Source organism: Bos indicus, chromosome 3 (assembly GCF_029378745.1).
Source record: "Bos indicus isolate NIAB-ARS_2022 breed Sahiwal x Tharparkar chromosome 3, NIAB-ARS_B.indTharparkar_mat_pri_1.0, whole genome shotgun sequence".
In the NCBI taxonomy this organism is placed as follows: Eukaryota; Metazoa; Chordata; class Mammalia; order Artiodactyla; family Bovidae; genus Bos; species Bos indicus.
This window is the reverse complement of record NC_091762.1, coordinates 108,592,343-108,615,239: the sequence shown is the minus strand read 5'-3', so window position 1 is coordinate 108,615,239 and position 22,897 is coordinate 108,592,343. Positions and strand designations below refer to the sequence as shown.

The 22,897-nt window shown below is 42.7% G+C and overlaps 1 protein-coding gene across 1 annotated transcript; it reads right to left on the bottom strand.

The window, feature by feature from the left end:
- Positions 1–6,474: 6,474 nt before the first annotated feature.
- SNIP1 (Smad nuclear interacting protein 1) lies at positions 6,475–22,897 on the bottom strand. Its single transcript, XM_019957814.2, has 4 exons — positions 22,604–22,897; positions 20,518–20,620; positions 9,092–9,696; positions 6,475–7,960 (listed from the first exon to the last, which is right to left on the bottom strand). Exons 1-4 carry the CDS (start codon positions 22,828–22,830, stop codon positions 7,696–7,698), a joined length of 1,200 nt encoding a protein of 399 aa, XP_019813373.2. The 5' UTR covers positions 22,831–22,897; the 3' UTR covers positions 6,475–7,695.

Below are 22,897 nucleotides of genomic sequence, written 5' to 3'. Positions count from 1 at the left end.
AATCTGGACAAACTCCAGGAGATTGTGAAGGACAGGGATGCTTGGCATGCTGTAGTCCATGGGGTACCAAAGAGTTGGACACAACTGAGAGACTGAACAGCAACAACACACACACAAATATATATATATACACACACACAAGTATATATATAATCTTTTTCAGATTATTTTCTCTTATAAGGTATTACAAAATATTGGAGTATAGTTCCCTGTGCTATACAGTAGGTCCCTGTTGGTTACCTATTTTATATGTGTGTGTACAATTGAATCACTGTGCTGTACACCTGAAACTAACATTGTAAATCAAATACACTTCAACCAAATAAAAACTAAAAACAAATACCATCTCTTGTACAAGGTGCAGGGCACCTCCAAATTACTGCTCCATTTCTAACTCAGCTGTACACCAATTACTAGCATAGTAATTTTATGCAATCATTGATTGGATTAATTCACTTTAATGTGTAAATGTGAAAGTGTTAGTCACTTAGTAGTGTCCAACTCTTTTTGACCCCATAGACTGTAGCCCACCAGGCTCCTCTATGCATGGAATTCTCCAGGCAAGAATACTATAGTGGGTAGCCATTGCCTTCTCCATGGGATTTTCCCAGTCCAGGAATCAAACCCACGTTTCCTGCACTGCAGCCGCCAGGGAAGCCCCAACTTTAGAGTAATATAAACAAATCAACTGTCTTTTAAAATTGTCTCCCACTTGATAAATATACTAGAAAGTTGACCCAGGAGACTGAATGAAGCTTTAAATTCCAAACCTTTGATTTAAATCAAGTAGCCCTTTTACCTGATATAAACTCACACATCCAGGAAACTTGAGGGTCCAGAACATTCTCTCACAAGTAGGCATTACTGGTGTGTTATGTGCATGTCACACTTAGATTCTGATTAATGTAGCATCATTTTATTCCTTTCATCAACTACTAATTTCCACAAATGGAAGGGTATTAACAAATATAACCATGTGTGTTATACTAAAATAAACTCAAAATGGATTAAAGATCTAAACATAAGACCAGAAACTATAAAACTCCTAGAGGAAAACATAGGCAAAACACTCTCCAACACAAATCACAGCAGGATCCTCTATGACCCACCTCCCAGAGTAATGGAAATAAAAGCAAAAATAAACAAATGGGACCTAATTAAACTTAAAAGCTTTTGCGCAACAAAGGAAACTCTAAGCAAAGTAAAAAGACAGCCTTCAGAGTGGGAGAAAATAATAGCAAATGAAGCAACTGACAAAGAACTAATCTCAAAAATATACAAGCAGCTCCTGCAGTTCAATTCCAGAAAAATAAACAACCCAATCAAAAAATGGGCCAAAGAACTAAACAGACATTTCTCCAAAGAAGACATACAGATGGCTAACAAACACATGAGAAGATGCTCAACATCACTCATTATCAGAGAAATGCAAATCAAAACCACAATGAGGTACCATTTCACGTCAGTCAGAATGGCTACTATCCAAAAGTCTACAAGCAATAAATGCTGGAGAGGGTGCAGAGAAAAGGGAACCCTCTTACACTGTTGGTGGGAATGCAAACTAGTACAGCCACTATGGAGAACAGTGTGGAGATTCCTTAAAAAACTGGAAATAGAACTGCCATATGACCCACCAATCCCACTGCTGGGCATACACACCAAGGAAACCAGAATTAAAATAGAGACGTGTACCCCAATGTTCATCACAGCACTGTTTACAATAGCCAGGACATGGAAGCAACCTAGATGTCCATCGGCAGATGAATGGATAAGAAAGCTGTGGTACATATACACAATGGAATATTACTCGGCCATTAAAAAGAATACATTTGAATCAGTGCTAATGAGGTGGATAAAACTGGAGCCTACAGAGTGAGGTAAGTCAGAAAGAAAAGCACCAATACAGTATATTCATCCATACATATGGAATTTAGAAAGATGGTAATGATGACCCTATATGCAAGACAGCAAAAGAGACACAGATGTAAAGAACAGACTTTTGGACTCCGTGGGAGAAGGCAAGGGTGGGATGATTTGAGAGAATAGCATGACATGTATATTATCATATGTGAAACAGATCGCCAGTCCAGGTTTGATGCATGAGACAGGGTGCTCAGGGCTGGTGCACTGGGATGACCCTGAGGGATGGGATGCGGAGGGAGGTGGGAGAGGGGTTCAGGATGGGGGACACATGTACACCCATGACTGATTCATGTCAAAGTATGGCAAAAACCACTATAATATTGTAAAGTAATTAGCCTCCAAGTAAAATAAATTAATTAAAAATAAGTAAATAAAATACTAAAAAAAATAACCATGTGTGTACCATATAAAATCATAATTATATATAAGAACATATATATAACTTCTAAGCCTTTAAAAACCAAGCTATACTGTGGCACCTCAGTACAATAATACAAAAAAAATTTTTTTTAATTTTTTTAGATACACGCAATGTGTCACTGAATCACTTTGCTGTACATCTGAAATGATCACAACATTATTAATCATCTATACTCCAAAATAAAGTAAAAAGTTAAAAAAATGTTTCCCAGTTATCTGAATTGATTACTCTGTTTTCCCTTATCATCAGGATACAATAAGAGTATTTAAAATTTAAATACTTTTAAACTTTTAAATAAGTAAAAAAGTATCTAAAAATACAATATGAGAATTCCCTGGCAGTCCAGTGGTTAGGACTCTGCCCTTCCAATGTAGGGGGCACAGGTTCTATCTCTGGTCAGGGAACTAAGATCCCCCATGCTGTGCTGCACGGTGGGGGGAAAAAGTTCTATTACTGGTTACACTTAATGAGCTATCCTTTATCGGCGGTCAGAAAGAGGAAACTAGAAGATGACTGGAATGGGGCTTATGGGGGAAATCTGAAGATTCTGTCCCGTACCTTGACAGAACTATGAACCACAGAGGATTTGAGGGAGGGGCTCAGAAGCACAGAGCTGTTCTGCAGATGGCTCGATTTTGACAGCTATGACTTGCAGACAAGTCAGCCAGGGTCGAGAAAGGGTGGGGAGTAAAGCAATTGTAAACAGCTAAAATGAACATGAGTCTCTAAGCAATGAATTAATTCAAGACGAAAGCTTCAGAATTGGGACCTCCCTGGTGGTCCATCCTCCAGTGTGGGGGTGACGGTCCATCCCTGGTCGGGGAACTAAGATCCCACAATGCTACACCTCAGTTACTGAGCTCACACTAGAAACCTGGCACTGCAGTGAAAATCCCATGTGCCAAAACTAAGACCCAGCCAAGACCAAGTTGTCTGTTTTTTTCTTTTTTTAAAGAAACCTTTAGGATTAACTCATCAACTTCAGATAAGTCTACTTGGTGATACCTGGCCTGGCCTCAGAGATGAGTAGTTTTTGTCTTTGACTCTCTTAAAAAAACGTGAGTGTGGGCGGGAAACACTGTCCCATACATTTGGCATGAAAAATCTCTTAATCCAGGAAGCAAAAGTTAACTATGTAACTGGCACCTCTAATTGAAAAATATAGGAAAAGTGGTCATCTATCAGTGTCCACCACAATGGTGCATGAAGTCAAGCCAAAAGCTGCCAGGAAGCAGGAGTAGCTGCATAAACTCAACAAGGAGGCCCTGGAATGAGATGCCAGGTAAGTATCTAATTCCAGGAAGAGAAAACCATGCGTCTGGATCAAGAGAAAAACTCATCCAAACATAACCTTTTAGACATGCACGTATATAATATGCACATCCACGGGCCAAATTAGAGCACTTTGCGTGAGGATGCTAATTGCTTACATTGTTTCTTCCCTCAGGTAAGCTTCTACCTAATTAACCCTTAAGTATTCACTCTTCAAAGGGGATTTTTTTTTTTTCTAGTTTTTGCCCCAAGGCATGTGAGATCTTTATTGTGCCCATCTTTGCATGAAATGTTGCTTTGAGATCTCCAATTTTCTTGGAGATCTCTAGATTTCATGCAAAGATGGGCACTTATAAAGGACAGAAACGGTGAAAATCTAATAGAAGCAGAAGAGATCAAGAAGAGATAGCAAGAATACACAGAGGAACTGTACAAAAAAGATCTTAATGACCCTGATAACGACAGTGGTGTGGTCACTCACCTAGAGTCAGACATCCAGGAGTGTGAAGTCAAGTGGCCTTAGGAAGTACTGCTGCCAATAAAGCTAATGGAGGCAATGAAATTCTAGCAGAGCTATTTAAAATCCTCAAAGATGATTCTGTTAAAGTGCTGCACTCAAGGTCAGCAAATTTAGACTGGAAATTTGGAGACTGCAGTGGCCACAGGAAAAGGTCAATCTTCATCCCAATTCCCAGGAAGGGCAGTACTAAAGAATGTTCAAACTACTGGACAGTTGCAGTCACTTCCCATTCTAGTAAGGTGATGCTCAAAATCCTTAAGCTAGGTTTTAGCAGTATGTGAACCGAGAACTTCTAGACGTCCAAGCTGGGTTTAGAAAAGGCAGAGAAACCAGAGATCAAATTGCCAACATTCACTGGATCATACGGAAAGCAAGGGAATTCCAGAAAAACATCTGTTTCATTGACTACGCTAAAGTCTTTGACTGTGTGGATCATAACAAACTGTGGAAAACTCTTAAAGAGATGGGAATACCAGATCATCTTACCTGTCTCCTGAGAAACCTGTATGCGGGTCAAGAAGCAACAGTTAGAACCTTATACGGAACAACCGACTGTTTCAAAATTGAGAAAGAAGAACAAGGTTTATTTGTCACCCTGTTTATTTAACTTATATGCAGACTGCGTCATGCAAAATGCCAGGCTGGATGAGTTACAAGCTAGAATCAAGGTTTCTGGGAGAAATATCAACCACCTGATATGCAGATACACTTTAAGGGCAGAAAGTGAAGAGGAACTAAAGAGTCTCTTGACGAGGGTGAAAGAGAAGAGTGAAAAAGCGGGCTTAAAACTCAATATTAAAAAAACTAAGATCACAGCATTCAATCCCATGACTTCATGGCAATTAAAAGGGGAAAAGGTGGAAGCAGTGACAGATTTTATTTTCTTGAGCTCTAAAATCACTGCCGATGGTGACTGCAGCCATGAAATTAGAAGATGATTGGTTCTCAGAAGAAAAGTTATGACAAACCTAGACAGCATATTTAAAAAGCAAAGACATCACTTTGCTGACAAAGGTCCATATAGTCAAGGCTATGGTCTTTCCAGTAGTCATGTATGGATGTGAAAGTTGGACCATAAAGAAGGCAGTGTGCCAAAGAATTGAGGCTTTTGAACTGTGGTGCTGGAGAAGACTCTCGAGAGTCCCTTGGGCTACAAGGAGATCAAACCAATCTGAAAGAAAATCAATTCTGAATATTAATAGGAGGGACTGATGGCAGAGGCTGAAGCTCCAATACTTTGTCCACCTGATGTGAAGAGCCGACTCATTGGGAAAGACCCTGATGCTGAGAAAGACTGAAGGCAGAAGAGGGAGACACAGGATGAAATGATTGGACGGCATCACCAATTCAATGGGCATGAACTTGGGCAAACTCCGGGAGATGCTGAGGGACAGGGAAGCCTGCAGTGCTGCACTCCATGGGGTTGCAAATAATTGGACACGACTTGGTGACTGAACAATGCAGGATCTTAGTTCCCCCACCAGGGATAGAACACATACTCCCTGTAGTGGACAGGAGAGTCCTAACCACTGGACTGCCAGAGAAGTCCCCAGAGGGGATCTTTTCATTTCTTTTGAATAAAATTAGTCAGCTGCTCCTCCCCACACTAGGTACTAGTCAACATTTAATGTCGAGTACATACAGATATGAGACCTCAATGGAAATACAATGGTAAGCAAGATCAGCTAACGTTAATGTTGTCTAGTCACTAAGTCACTTGTGTCCCGACTCTTTTGCAACCCCATGGACTTGATAGCCTGCCAGGCTCCTCTATCCATGGGATTTTCTAGGCAAGAATACTTGAGTGGGTTGCCATGTCCTTCTACAGGTGATCTTCCCAACCCAGGGATGGAATCTGAGTTTCCTGCATTGGCAGGTGGATTCTTTTACCACTGAGCCACCAGAGAAGCCCGATAATCTCATTAGTTTCCACCCAAGGGGACCAGCTAGTGGCAGCACTGACTGACTTGCATCATCTCTCCTTCCCATCTCACACCCCATCACCACCTGAGGGTGAGGAGGCAGGGACAGGTGTCAGCTGGTATGAGGCCCACGACGGATAACCTGCCCCAACTCTGACTCTTCTGGGAAGAAAAACCCCCCCACTGCCAACTCAGAAAGCACTGCTGCTTCATCAGGACCACCACTCAAGTCACTGAGATGTGAAGATCTGGTTCCAGGGCAGGTGTGGGCCCTATCACTCCCATTCCCTCGACACCCTCCACAACTGTCGACTTCTACTCCCGCAATACTGATTCAAAGATTTCCTTAGCACCAAAATATACCTGTGAACACAAGGTCTTCTGTGCTAGCAAAGAAGTACATTTTGAAAGGGGGCTATATTTACAAATTTTATTATTTTTTATTCCAAAAATACATATAAATGAAAACCTGCTCCTCAAATGCAGGGAGGCCTTTGCCTATGATATTGTATTACATTTACGTCACAAAACATTCTCATAGGAAACTCAGTATGCGGCTCTTTCACACACAATTTTTTAAATATGTACATATATACATACACACAACAGATGTAAGCAGTTGTGACTTTTCTACTTCCACATAATCCTCTGGTGGAAAATTAGAAAATCGGGCAATTCCCATACTTTTCAGCCTTGGGAAGGTAAATACAACTTTTCTGAACGTTGTTTTAAAAAGATGAAACATGTAAACCACACAACCATCTTCTGACATGTATATGTTGTTAGGATAAAGCAAAGACCCTGCTACATAAATGACTGTTTCTCTCAAGGAAGAAAGAATGGAGAAAACCTCTAAATAAAAATGTGAAGTTGAAGAACAGCTACGATGATCAAAATTGTTCATGTTCCGTGGAGAAATTAGAGTTCTCTCCCAGGAAACAGATCCACGACCCATGTCGGCCTCCTGTGACATGCAGTCAGCACACGCTGGCAGCGGCCATGATCCTCCTGTACAGTCGTGAGCTGAAGCAGGCTCCACAAAGCATCTGTTTGAGTCCAACAGTCAATAATGAGGTCATGTGGTAAATCCCACCCACCCACCCAAACCAACCAAGTGCAAAATCAATTTCTATGACTCAAGAGCTCAACCAGGTCAAAGCTTTGGTATATTCTGGAGGCTATTTTGGTGATAACCAAAGCTTAGTAAGATTCTCTGTTCAGGGGTTTGCCCCCCGAGATAAAAACAAACCCGGTCCACAAAGCTTAACAACTATATAAATAGGGTAACTGTACAAAGAAAACAAGCCACAACTCCCCGTTAACCAAGGGTTTATAGTTTCCTAGGCAGCAGTTCTGAAAGCACCAACTCAAGCCATGATGCTTCCACTAAAACATGATGTGTCAGTGAGACTGTTAGGAAAATAAATGCCCACAGGCATGTGGCCAACGTGTCACAGAAAGAAGTTCAACCAAACGTAAGTCATTTTTTTTACACTGGACATAAGCTGGTCAGCAACAGAAGAAAGACTTAAGGCAGTAGGAGGCATTACAGAGAGCACCGTGGTGCCCCATGAGTCAGTCCCAAAGCCTTCGCACAAAGAAAAGGTCTCTCGAGAGCCTGGGCTATTTTCAGTTTGCTAGCTGTCAGACACCTCTTCCTCTTCCTCGTCGTCCTCGTCTTCTTTCCTGTCTACTTCAGAGGTGTCAGAGGACTCATGGAGCAGAACATACTCTCTACTGCTGAACCCAAACTTAAGGACATCCTTTTCCTTCAGTTCATAGTATCTCTGTGGCTCAATTCGCTTGTTGTTCAGGAATGTCCCGTTGCCGGAGCCAAGGTCAATGATGTAGGGCTTCACCCTGCGGCCAACTGTCCCATCAGCGCGGGTATACTCCACAAGCCTAGCGGAGTAAAGGAGAGAAAGCTGTGAGCGAGATCCAGCCTCAGAGCCTCCAGCTCTTTGCTAACAGTCTGGACAATGTAAATACCTGGCTGAGACTCAGTTCAAGTTCAAACTGTAGAACTCAATGGGAAGGCACAGTCATGGATTTCGAAATTGGGAGCAAGTTAAATCAGTGAGAACTGGTCACTGGGAAAGAGGAATTCATGGTAGATCATAGCTTAAAATGCAGAATCCAAGGCCTCTTGCCATGGTTAAGAAATACTTTTTTTTTTTTTGTATTTTTAAAAATTTGACACTTTTTGTATTGTTAATAATCAACATAATGCTTCTTTTACCTATATTTCAACATATTTTAGATGCTGTCCCGATAAGAATAAACCAGTATATATGGACTTCAGAGTCAAGGGAACAGATAAGATGACCAAAATTATTCAAATCAAAACCAATTTGAGGCAGTATGCTACCTCAGTGATTATTTATTAGGCAGGCCACCTGGCTTTGCTGAGCTTCATCGGCTCATCTGTTAAATGGGGTATTAAGACTAGTCCTCACCTCCCCACAGGATTGTTGTGAGCATCCAACAACAACAGATGTACTACAGAAATTGCCAAGATACAGATTCGGCTAACATATGCCAGGCTTTCTCAGCTTTATTTTCATTCTCGGCTTTACTTCCATTTACCTATCATAACAGCCCTGCGAGGGATGTAGAAACTGAGGCCCAGAAGAGCGGCTGGCCCCAGGTAAGTGGCATTGGCAGGATTCAAAATCTGGATTTCAGACACCAACATCTATCCTCTTACACAAGTGTTGGCAATTATTCATATAAAGTGATTATACATTAGAGGAATAATACTCCTTAAATTAGAAGGAATTCCCTGACGGTCCAGGAGTTAGGACTCCACGCTCTCACGGACAAGGACTTGGGTTTGATCCCAGGATGGGGAACTAAAATCCCATAAACCATGCAGGTTCAGCCAAAAAAATAAAAATTAAAAAAAATTACTATTAGGTATGAGGGATATGGGCTTCTTGTGCACACACACATACACAGATCTCAGTAATCCTAACTGGCCGAGACGTCGGGCTTCTGCTGGCACCGTGGTTTCCTCCGCAGATGGACACTTACCGGTACTGAAAGACCGCATGCTGCTTTGAACAGGAGGGGTGATCGATGGGAATGTCTGCGATGCGGCGGTGCCGGCCCAGGAGGTAAGCGCTCTGCCGGTGGATGTACATCACTGGAAGCACTTCATCGTTTTTAAAGGGGTAGAGACGCCACCGTTTTTTGGGGATACGTGCTTCCGGGGGCTCGCTGTATTTAATAACTACACCCCGAAAGGTGTTAGTGTCCTCAAGAAGTGCCCCAGAAAGTTCGAAGCTGGGCTTCTCTTTAACAGGCACCTCTCTGTCCTTGTTGTTGCCTCCAGGTCCAGGCCGAGGCAGCGCGTCCTGAGACGCGTTACTGCCGGCGCTAACTTCGTTCTTCTGGCGGTGCTCGCGGCGCCGGGTGTTGTGGAACTCCCGCTCGGCTTCCTGAGCCTGAAGGTTCTGAGCATCTCGATCACGTCCCTGAGGCTGCCCGCTGCCAGGCCTCTCGCCTGAGCTTCTCCTCTGGTGGGAATGGCCGCGGTGCCTGTCTCGGTCACTGTTCCGAGCTCGCTTGTGTTCCTGTCCTGAGGGTTCTCGGTGTGGCCGATCTTCCCGGCCTCTCCGAGGATGGTCCTCACGTTCCTGAAATTCAAACAGATTCAGGAAAGTAAAGCCAGTTCATGGTCTCTAAACAGAGCTGCATTCGAGAAGTCATTTCTGATTTGGCGTTCAGAGCAAAATGTCCCACAGAAATAAGGTTACCAGTGGTGGTCATGTTCGCTTGCAAGGCTACCACCCAGTGAAAGTGTTAGCCGCTCAGTTGTGTTTGACTCTTTGCGACCCCACAGACTGTAGCCTGCCAGGCTCCTCTGTCCATGAGATTTCCCAGCCAAGAATACTGGAGTGGGTTGCCATCTCCTTCTCCAAGGTATCCCAGGCTGCTGCCCAAATATAGCTCTAACAGCACACGCCCAGGTTCAGAGCCTGAGAAACAAGAATACCTACAGGCAAACTTAGGGAAAAAACAACTCACAGAGAGAATTAAGTAGTCACATACAAGATAATGCAGTTCAGTTCGGTCACTTAGTCGTGTCCAACTCTTTGCGACCCCTTGGACTGCAGCACGCCAGGCCTCCCTGTCCATCACCAACTCCCGGAGTTTACTCAAACTCATGTCCATTGAGTCAGTGATGCCATCCAACCATCTCATCCTCTGTTGTCCCCTTCTTCTCTTGCCTTCAATCTTTCCCAGCATCAGGGTCTTTTCAAATGAGTCTGCTCTTTGCATCAGGTGGCCAAAGTATTGGAGTTTCAGCTTCAACATCAGTCCTTCCAATGAACATTCAGGACTGATTTCCTTTAGGATGGACCGGCTGGATCTCCTTGCAGTCCAAGATAATTACATAAAGAAAAAAGCTACCTTTCTCTTATGCCAGAAATGAAAATGTATTAATAGTAATTTTGAAAGATCTTATTTCAACAGTAACAAATATTACTCAATACCTAGGAATAAAATTAAGAATTATATAAGAAGAAACCTGTAAAAATTTACTGCAGCTGACCCTTGAACAATGAGGGGGCTGGGGCACAGGGGAACCAATCCTCCAGGCAGCTGCAGTCAGCCCTCTGTATATACGGTTTCCCTATACGTGGTCCCTCTGTATTTGAGGGTCTACACCTGCAAATTCAACCAACTCAGGACACGGTGTACTGCAGCCTCCACTACTGAAAACAATCTGCATATACGTGGACCAGTGCAACTCAAACCCGTGTTGTCCAAGGGTCAATTGTAACAGATATATTTTTTAAAGATTTGAAGAAATGAAGAAACATACCAAGGCTTCTTTAAAAAAGTACTGAAAATCAGCCTAGTAGGATAATGGGCAAAGGATAGTAATAAGCAATTTTCAAAAGAAGTATTAATAAATACCTAATGAACACATGAAAATAGGTTTATAGCTAAAGTATCAGAGTTCAAGAGGGGGACCTGCCACTATGAAGTGAGGCTCCCCTCCTGGGAAGGGGTAGAGAGGAAATCCCAAGCATCAGGACTGGGACCTTGCCCCGAATTCCTCGCCAACCCTCATCCCTAGCCCTTGCCTCAAGGCCTTCTCCCTACCATCCATAGAGGTCAAGTAGGGGTCTGTTTGCTCAGAGCCAGACCCAGTTTTCCTAGACCTCCTAACCTCCAAAGACAAGTACCAAGGGGGAGGGAGCCTCAGACACCCATCCCTCCTACCCCAAGACATTCACAAGCTTGCCACCACCATCTGCCTTGAGTTCACCAGAATTAATCTCATTATCCCCTTTCAGTTCAGTTCCGTTCAGTCCCTCAGTCATGTCCGACTCTTTGCGACCCCATGAATCACAAAGGCCTCCTTGTCCATCAACTCCCGGAGTTTACTCAAACTCATGTCCATGGAGTCGGTGATGCCATCCAGCCATCTCATCCTCTGTTATCGTCTTCTCCTGCCCCCAATCCCCCCCAGCATCAGGGTCTTTTCCAATGAGTCAACTCTTCGCATGAGGTGGCCAAAGTATTGGAGTTTCAGCTTCAGCATCAGTCCTTCCAATGAACACCCAAGACTGATCTCCTTTAGGATGGACTGGTTGGATCTTCTTGCAGTCCAATAGACTCTCAAGAGTCTTCTCCAACAGTTCAAAAACATCAATTCTTCGGTGCTCAGCTTTCTTCACAGTCCAACTTTCACATCCATACATGACCACTGGAAAAACCATAGCCTTGACTAGATGGACCTTTGTTGACAAAATAATGGCTCTGCTTTTCATTTATTTTTTTATTTTTTGGCTCTGCTTTTTAATATGCTATCTAGGTTGGTCATAACTTTCCTTCTAAGGAGTAAGCGTGTTTTAATTTCATGGCTGCAGTCACCATCTGCAGTGATTTGGGAGCCCAGAAAAATAAAGTCTGACACTGTTTCCACTGTTTCCCCATCTATTTCCCATGAAGTGGTGGGACCAGATGCCATGATCTTCGTTTTCTGAATGTTGAGCTTTAGGCCAACTTTTTCACTCTCCACTTTCACTTTCATCAAGAGGCTTTTTAGTTCCTCTTCACTTTCTGCCATAAGGGCATATCTGAGGTGATTGATGTTTCTCCCGGCAATCTTGATTCCAGCTTGTGCTTCTTCCAGCCCAGCGTTTCTCATGATGTACTCTGCATAGAAGTTAAATAAGCAGGGTGACAATATACAGCCTTGACATACTCCTTTTCCTATTTGGAACCAGTCTGTTGTTCCATGTCCACTTCTAACTGTTGCTTCCTGACCTGCATATAGGTTTCTCAAGAGGCAGGTCAGGTGGTCTGGTATTCCCATCTCTTGAAGAATTTTCCACAGTTTATTGTGATCCACACAAAGGCTTTGGCATAGTCAATAAAACAGAAATAGATGTTTTTCTGGAACTCTCTTGCTTTTTCGATGATCCAGTGGATGTTGGCAATTTGATCTCTGGTTCCTCTGCCTTTTCTAAAATCAGCTTGAACATCTGGATATACACAGTTCACGTATTGCTGAAGCCTGGCTTGGAGAATTTTAAGCATTACTTTACTAGCGTGTGAGATGAGTGCAATTGTGCAGTAGTTTGAGCATTCTTTGGCATTGCCTTTCTTTGGGACTGGAATGAAAGCTGATCTTTTCCAGTCCTGTGGCCACTGCTGAGTTTTCCAAATTTGCTGGCATACTGAGTGCAGCACTTGCACAGCATCATCTTTTAGGATTTGAAATAGCTCAACTGGAATTCCATCACCTCCACTAGCTTTGTTCATAGTGATGCTTTCTAAGGCCCACTTGACTTCACATTCCAGGATGTCTGGCTCTGGGTGAGTAATCACACCATCGTGATTATCTTGGTCATGAAGATCTTTTTTGTACAGTTCTTCTGTGTATTCTTGCCACCTCTTCTTAATATCTTCTGCTTCTGTTAGGTCCATATCATTTCTGTCCTTTATCGAGCCCATCTTTGCATGAAATGTTCCCTTGGTATCTCTAATTTTCTTGAAGAGATCTCTAGTCTTCCCCATTCTGTTGTTTTCCTCCACTTCTTTGCACTGATCTCTGAGGAAGGCCTTCTTATCTCTCCTTGCTATTCTTTGGAACTCTGCATTCAGATGCTAATATCTTTCCTGTCCTCCTTTGCTTTTTGCTTCTCTTCTTTTCACAGCTATTTGTAAGGCCTCCTCAGACAGCCATTTTGCTTTTTTGCATTTCTTTTCCATGGGGATGGTCTTGATCCCTGTCTCCTGTACAATGTCACGAACCTCATTCCATAGTTCATCAGGCACTCTATCAGATCTAGTCCCTTAAATCTATTTCTCACTTCCACTGTCTAATCATAAGGGATTTGATTTAGGTCATACCTGAATGGCCTAGTGGTTTTCCCTACTTTCTTCAATTTAAGTCTGAATTTGACAATAAGGAGTTCATGGTCTGAGCCACAGTCGGCTCCTGGTCTTGTTTTTGCTGACTGTATAGAGCTTCTCCACCTTTGGCTGCAAAGAATATAATCAATCTGACTTCAGTGTTGACCATCTGGTGATGTCCATGTGTAGAGTCTTCTCTTGTGTTGTTGGAAGAGGGTGTTTGCTATGACCAGTGCGTTCTCTTGGCAAAACCATGTTAGCCTTTGCCCTGCTTCATTCCGTATTCCAAGGCCAAATTTGCCTGTTACCCCAGGTGTTTCTTGACTTCCTACTTTTGCATTCCGGTCCCCTATAATGAAAAGGACTTCTTTTCTGGGTGTTAGTTCTAAAAGGTCTTGTAGGTCTTCATAGAACCATTCAACTTCAGCTTCTTCAGTGTTACTGGTTGGGGCATAGGCTTGGATTACCGTGATATTGAATGGTTTGCCTTGGAAACGAACAGAGATCATTCTGTCGTTTTTGAGACTGCATCCAAGTACTGCGTTTCAGACTCTTTTGTTGACCATGATGGCTACTCCATTTCTTCTGAGGGATTCCTGCCTACAGTAGTAGATATAATGGTCATCTGACTTCCAACTTGCCTTGATTCATGGAATTACCCCTTTTATCCCTGATTAAATGAGTCACCGTAAGAAGTCACAGACTCCGGGCCATCACTTCCATCTCCCTTGTACTCTAATTCCCATAAGGCTCTGTATATGATGGATTCTGCCCCCAAATTCCACCCTTTTTCAACTCCTAAAGCCACTGTACTTTCTATTTCTTCTGGAAATGGGAAGCTTGGCAAAACCAACCTACATCCTCCACGTCTTCTCAGATAGTTCCTGTCTCTGTTCACTCTGCCTGAGCACTGTTCCCCCACAGCTCTCTCAAAGGAGCTGGTTTTCTCCTTCTGACCTCCCCTCAGCTCCCGCCATCTTCAGGCCTGGACATATGGCAGGCATTGCCCTTTCTTCTCACTGCCAATTCTAAAACATTCCCCACCTTTTTCTTTTTCCCTAAAAAGATGCGGCAGCGAATCTCATGTAAGACTACTGTCACCCATTACTCTCACCGTTGCTGTCATTTACTAATCCTAAATCATGTCCCTTCACTTTATACCAGTTTTACTTCTAGCTCAAGTCATTCTCTCCAGCGTTACCCTTGCTGATATCAGTACCATGCTGACCTCTCCATTCTTCGCGTTTCTCTCTTCCCATTATCTTACCTGTCACCTCCTTTCTCCTCAGCCACTCACCTCATTGTTACACAGACCTTTTCACTTCTAATAACTGTAGCCCCTCCATTATTTCACTTTCAAGCAGTCCTCTTTCTGCCCATCTTCCCAGCTCACATTTTACCCAACTCTAACAATCATCCCAGTAAGACTCATCCCAGCCTTTGATACTCTCGCCTCTGCAAAGTCCCTCACTCTCTTGATGCGCTCTCTTCCCTTCCCCTCTAACTGAAATTCCAGGGTCAAGCAGTATGATCACTCCCTCAATCCCCTGTCCCATGCCATTCATGCTGCACTGTCCTGGCAAAACCACAGCCAGCATCAAGCACACTGAAGTGGCAAGAGAAAAGCACAAGCCATCTTGACGGGTCCCACCTTGGTCCTACCTCAGAAGCATGACCCAAGGCTCCTTAATGATGCCCAGCAAACATCCTACATTTTCTTCAACTATTCCTCCTCCCAGATGACTGTTTCAGCCCTTCCCTCTCTCCCTGCATAGCCCTCTACATCTCTTATTTACTCAGAAGGGCTTTTCTATGTCTGCCCACCTACCAGTATCTACACCCATTTACTGTTTTCCCTTCCTGTGCCTGTAAGGAAACTATCTGTGCTTCTATCTAAAGCTGATTCCCACACCTGGGAGTCTCCCTCTCATCCAGAATATCTCTGCAGTGATTCCTGCCTCTCCTGTACACAATCTACTTCCCTGATCTGCACTGAACCACTCCTGTCAGCACAGGCGTCTGCTCTTTTCCAAAGCCCATTTCCCATGTTGGCTTCCACTCTATTTCTTCACTCTCTGAGTAAAATTCCTTAGAAGAGTTTGGTGTTAATCAGTCCCCAATTCTTTTTCCATCTTTTTTTTAATTCTCCAATTAGGCTTCATCCTTACTACTCCACTAAAATTGCTGGTCAAGGTCACCAATGACCTACATGTTGCTAAATCCAATGGGCGATTCTGTCTTCATCTCTAGTACATGTATGTATACTAGGCAAAATCAGTAGAAACTTTGGAGAGAATACGACAAATTACATAACCAGACAACACAAAATAATTAACATTTCAACATACACTCTCAACTATTGATAAATCAAGTAGGATAACAGATACAATATGATTCTTTTTGTTAATTAACATCTTTGCACAGAATACACACACACACCAAAATATAAAGGAAAAGAAGAGAACATAAGCATTACAGAACGTTGAAGTATAAATACCAAACTATTAAAATGGTGACCTCTGGGGATTGAGGAGGTTTTTTTTGTTCATGGGGAGGGGTGTGATTCTGGGGCTAATGACAGAAGTAACCATATACTATGTAAACCATACTCTCACTTTTTATTTTACAGACTTCCATGTTATGATGATGAATAAGCAATTGACAAATTTTTTCCTCAGGTTTCCACAATCCTGTCCCCCACCTCCTTTAAAAAAAAAAAAAAAATACAGTTGATTTACAATGTTGTATTCATTTCAGGCATATGCAAAGTATTCTGTTACACACATAGACACATTCTTTTTCAAATTCTTTTCCATATTAGGTTATTAAATTATATTGAATATAACTCTGTGTTGAACTTTTTTTTTTTAATGGTGGCTGAGTAGTGCAGAAAAGAATATCTCTAAGTACAAGTCAGAGGCCGTGTGTGCTCTTACAATCCAGGTGAAAGTCACTGATTTTCAACTGCCTATCAAGTCCTCAATTCCCTCTGTTGAGAACCATTTCCAAGTTTCTAGCTGATACAAACAAAGTCAGCTTTTTAAGAGATTATTTGAGGTCAGAAGGGGAGTTAGCATAGATAAGCAAACTAAGACACTCCAAAGTAACATTAATCACAAAACAGTTCCATGTGATAGGCCCCAGGATTTACTATAAGTTGCTGATTTAGAAACCAGAGGTAAAAAACCGCAAGCTGAAAAAAGTGTAACACACACACCTTTCTCCAGGGGATCTTCCTGACCCAGGGATAAAACCTAGGTCGCCTACACTGCAGGCATATGTTTGCTGTCTGAGCCACCAGGGAAGCTCCTTTATGTGTGTGTATATATACATATATATATATATATATATATAAAAATAAAACAATCAGGGAGTAAAATGGTGGTCACTAGGAGATGGGAGGTAGGAGGACAAGACTGATGGTATTTAAGGATACTAACTAACGAATAGTAAATAAGCCATAGATAGAGATCTAATGCCCAGAAAAATGAATATAGACAGTAACACTACTCTATAATGATGTAACTTGGTAAATACTGCTTCCATAGCAATCATATTACAATTTATAAATGTATCCAACTAACAGGCTACGTACTGTACCTTTTAAATCTACAAATGTTAACAGGCCAAAATTATTAAATCATAACCGTGGCAAGTTGTACAAACACACACACAAAGCTACAAGTGGTTTGAGAGGTTTGATCTGGGTATTGTGGTTCCAGTGGCTGAATTCTGAGATAATGAAGGTGATGGCTGACCAACTCATACAACAGATCATCAGGACTGGCTTTGAATCTTTTTAGGTAGCAGGAAGTTGGCTCAAATTCACAGGCAAATCCATTTTGTTAATGCCAGTGTCTCTATTTGCACTTTGTAACCCAGAGGTTCTTTAAAGAGAAGACTGAGGACTTCCCTGGTGGTCCAGTGGTTAAGAATCTGCCTGCCAATGCAGGGAACATGGGTTTGATCCCTGGTCCGGGAAGACTCCACATGCCACAGGGCAACTAAGCCTGCATACCACAACAAGAGTGTAGCCTCTGCTCACTACAACTAGAGAAAGTCCACACACAGCAATGAAGACCCACAGCAATGAAGACCCAGCACTGTCAAAAATTTAATAAAACTTATAGGAAAGAGCACAAGACATGACTGAACGCCTGTCCCTGGGGACTAAGGACAGGGCAGGAGTGCCTGCTCTGACTGTTCTTGCTCAACTCAGTGCCAGAGTCCCAGCCATGCAGCAAGGGGAAATAAAATGAACATGCTTTGTAAAGGAAGACAGACAGAACTGCCCCTGTGCAGACATGACTATCTATGTAGAAAATCCCAAGTTTTAGGTTGGGATTTATTTAGGCAAAATAAATGAGTTCAGTAAGGTCACAGGATATAAGATAAACATACAAAAATTGATCATATTTCTATGTGTTAGCAATGAACAAGTAAATACTGAAATTCAAAATATCACTTAATGGTAACTTAAAAAAATTACTTAAGTGCAAATCTAACAAAACGCATACAGGACTTGTACACTGAAACACTGATAAAAGAAATCAAAGATCTAAATAAACAGAGACACATCTATATTCAAAGACTGGAAGACTCTATAATTTTTTAAAAATTCTCAAAAAGTACAAGTTTAATACAATTTCAATCAAAATCCTAGCAAGTTTTCTTTATAGATATAAACAAGATTGTTCTAAAATGTATATATGGAAAGACAAAGGAACGAGAATTCCTAAACAATTATTTATTTATTTGGCCATGTCCTGCGGCATGTGCCGTCTTAGTTCTGCCCAGCCAGGGGTCAAACCTATGCCTCAGAGTCTTAACCACTGGCCTACCAGGGAAGCCCCAACAATTTTTAAAAAGAAGAAAGTGAAAGAATCAGTCTGTCCGATTTTAAGACTTCTTATATAGCTACAGTAATCAAGACTGTGGTACTGGCAGAATGACAGACCAATGGCACAGAACAGAGGACCCAGAGATAAAGGCACACACACACTTTCGATTTTTGACAAAGCAAAAGCCATTAAAGGGAGGGGAATCGCCTTTCAACACCTAGCGCTGGAGTAAATGGAGACCCATGGGTGGAAAGGAAGTTTGGTTTAAGGCTCCTGCCTTACATTCAAACAAACTCAAGACAGATCATGGACTTTAAATGAACATTAAAGAAAAAACATATCTTCAGGTTCTAGGGTCAGGGAAGTTCTTAGACATAACACCAAAAGTATAATCTGTAAAAGGAAAAACAGACAAGCTGAACTCCAAACAAATCAACAACTTTTGCTCTGAGGAAAACTCTTTTAAGAGAATGAACAGACAAGATACAGACGGAAAGAAAATATTGGAAAACCTCTCACTCCAAAAAGGCCTGGTACCTAAGAATATATTACCAAAAAAAAAAAAAAACAACTCTTAAAATTCGATAGTAAAAAAACCCAAAACAATCCAACTAGAAAATAGGCCAAAGATCTGAAGAGACATTTTACCTAAAAGGAAATACAGATGGCAAATAAACACATGAAAACATGCTCAACATTGTTAGCCACCAGGGACACGCAAATTAAAAATCACAGTATCACTATCACTTGTCAGAATGGTCAAAATGGTCACAATACCAAATGCTGGATCACTCACATTATAAAAAGGGATAGCCACTGTAGGGACTGAATTGTGCCCCCTCCAAATTTATATACTGAAGTCTCAACCCCCACACCTCAGACTGTAACCAGATTTTTTGCAGGTAAGGTCTTTGAAGAACTGATTGAGTTAAAATGAGTAAGGCCCCAATCCAATATGGCTGATGTGGTTAAAGAAGATGTGAGTCAGAGATGGGAGCGCACAGAGGGAAAGACTGTGAGGACCCAACAGAGAAGGCAAGCCAAGGAGAAAGGCCTCAGGAGAAACCAAACTGCTGAAACTTTGATCTCTGACTTCTAGCCTCTAGAACTGTGTGAAAATTAATAGTTTCCATTGTTTAAGGCAATCAGTCTATGGTATTTTGTTATGGAAGACCTGGCAAACTAACATAGCATTCTGGAAAACAACTGATTTCTTAGGGGAAAAAACGGAGAAGGCAATGGCACCCCACTCCAGTACTCTTGCCTGGAAAATCCCATGAACAGAGGAGCCTGGTAGGCTGCAGTCCATGGGGTCGTGAAGAGTTCGACCCGACTGAGCGACTTCACTTTCACTTTTCACCTTCATGCATTGGAGAAGAAAATGGCAACCTACTCCATTGTTCTTGCCTGGAGAATCCCAGGGACGGCGGAGCCTAGTGGGCTGCTGTCTATGGGATCACAAAGAGTTGGACACGACTGAAGTGACTTAGCAGCAGCAGGGGGAAAAAAAAAAAAAACACGCGACTACCACACCATCTAGAAACTGCACTCCTGGGCATCTATCCCAGAGAAACGAAAACTTATGTTCACACAAAAACCTGTACAGAAATGTGTACACAGCAGTCTTATGTCTAATAGCCAAAAACTGCTAACAACCCAGATATACTTTAATGGGCAAATGGTTAAATCCATACCACTGAATACCATTCAGCAATAAAAAGGAAGCAACTACAGACAAAAGCAACAATATAAATGAATTCCAAAAGAATTTAGCCAAGTGGAAAAAGCTAATCCAGAAAGGCTACATACTGTGTGATTCTATTTATATAGCATTCTTGAAGAAACAAAATTACAGAAATGGAGAAGTGATTAGAAGCGGCCAGGAGTTGGAGGGGTAAGGGTGGGAGGGAACTGGGTGTGATATAAAAGAACTACTTGAGGAATCCTGTGGTGATGGAAATGTTTTTGTATCTTGACAGAACTGATGTCAACATTTTGGTTGGGATGCTGTTCTATAATTCTGTAAGATGTTACTATTGGGACAAACTGTTGCTTTACAACTGCATGTGAATCAACAATTATCTCAAAATAAAAAGTTTAACAAAGAAAGAAGAAAAAAGAAAGAAAGAAGCCCAGTTTTTGGAGAAGCCCACTGCAGGTGCAGGACACATCCACAGCACTTGAGCCAGGATGGAGAGGCGCTAGGTTTGGAGCCAGTGGAAAACACCTCAGTCCACTTACCTGCTTTACTTTGATTGCTGAGTGGTGAGGACTTCGGCTTCTCTTACTCCGGGGAGACTTGCTTCTTCTCCCTGAGGATTTGTTTTTCTTTTTGGCTGGGGACCTGTTCAGAAAATGGTACACACATTTATCTCAACTTTCATTCCCTCATACAAAACAGCTCCAAGTGTCAGGCGTACCCAACTAACACAAACACCATGTCTTTGCTGATCACGCTAAAAGAATCAGGAGCTTCACTTTTCTGGTCCTATGTCTTCCACATACGTAACTGCCTACTGGAACTTCTCACTTAGATATCTGACAACTCTGGATTCCCAACCACCCAAGACACTTTTCCTGTTTTCTGCCAGCTGGGTAATTAGTGCCACCATCCACCTTGTTCCTCAGGCAAAAAACCTAGAAGTCACCCCGATTCTTTTTCTCCCCTGGACAAACAGCCCCCCATGCTCCTTCCCTACACAATCACAATTTATCAGCAAAGTCTCTGGCTCTATCTCCTGGCTCTCCAAAGTCATTCCTACCACTCTCCTTGATTACTACACTGGATTTCTCCTCCCACCCCCATTTCTAGAAGAACACAATTAATTCCACTTCAGGTTCTGTGTATGGGTTGTTCCCTCTGCCTAGATCTTCAACAAGGCAGATTATTCCTATCATTCAGGTCTTAGGTCAAATAGCAGACTTTTCAGACAGCAGCTCAGGGAAAACCACCTCCCTCCACTCTCTCACTACCACATTAACCTACCCTCAAATACTTGTTACTAACTGAGACTACTTTTCCAAATTTGCTTGTTACTTTGTCTCAGGGCTAGAGCACCATCTAGGAGCACCATCTAGAGGCAGACCATCTAAGTTCACCCTTGCAGCCCCAGAACCTAGGACGTTCTTCTTCCCCAACCCTTCACTATTTTCAATTTTATCTGCGTATAATTCTACACTATTTTAAGTCAAATTCCACATATTACACGTTTGTATGTATTTTTTTTAATGTTTCATATTTTCCCACATTATTTTATAACCTAGAATGGTCTTTAGCACATAATAGGTACTCAGTCCAAAATCACTGCAGATGGCAATTGCAGCAATGAAATTAAAAGACGCTTACTCCTTGGAAGTAAAATTATGACCAACCTAGATAGCATATTAAAAAGCAGAGACATTACTTTGCCAACAAAGGCCTGTCTAGTCAAGGCTATGGTTTTTCCAGCGGTCATGATTGGATGTGAGAGTTGGACTATAAACAAAGCTGAGCGCCAAAGAATTGATGCTTTTGAACTGTGGTGTTGAGAGTCCCTTGGACTGTAGGGAAATCCAACCAGTCCATCCTAAAGGAGATCAATCCTGGGTGTTCATTGAAAGGACTGATGTTTAGTCTGAAACTCCAATACTTTGGCCACCTGATGCGAAGAGCGGACTCATTGGAAAAGACCCTGATGCTGAGAAAGATTGAGCGCGGGAAGGGAAGGGGACGACAGAGGATGAGATGATTGGATGGCATCATCGACTCGATGGACATGGGTTTGGGTGGACTCCAGGAGTTGGTGACAGACAGGGAGGCCTGGCATGCTGCGGTTCATGGGGTCGCAAAGAGTCGGACAAGACTGAGCGACTGAACTGAACTGAAAACTACGTCGAATGAATGAATAAATGAAGGTGTCTATCACGAGACATTCTCTCCCCGCAAGAATATCAGGTAGATTGCCTAGGCCCTCGATATGTAAACTTCTTGGGACAGATAATTGAAAAGATAACGCCTGCACTCCATTTGCAGGCAGATGGGGAAAATCTTAAATTTAAATTATCACTGCTATCAACTGGACTATATTCGGTGAAATGCTGGGTACACAGAAATGAAGGGGCGAGAGACTGCGCAACAGGCATTGAGCGCTTAACATCCAGCTGCAACCCAAGTGTTAGGTACCGGAGTAAACATTCTTCCACACAAGCACAACTGGTCACTTCCATCGCTTTAGGATTAAGTCCAAGCTGTCGCGTTCCTCGTTCAAGGTGCGTTTCTGGCGCTAGCCCTGTCCTCCCTTCTCAACGAGCCCTATCTAAGACCCACCCCGGGATGCTTCCCACCTACCGGCTACCTCCTCGGGCTCGGTTCCCGCGGTGACTTGGGCGGCCCGACTCGCCGGCCGGTGGGGACGGGCTACCGCCGGAGGAATCCGGACGGCGGTGGACCGGAGGCGCGGACTCCGGGCTGAGTCGCTCCTGCTTCACCACTACCGCCGGCGCTATCCCCACCATGTCCCCGTCCCTGTGCCTTCGCCGGCTCCCCCGCTCCCGCTCGCTCTTCACCTCCTTCATGCCGAGAGGTCTGCGGAGCCAAGGAAAATAGGTCCGTTGCCCTCCTGTCCCAAAGGAAATGACGGAC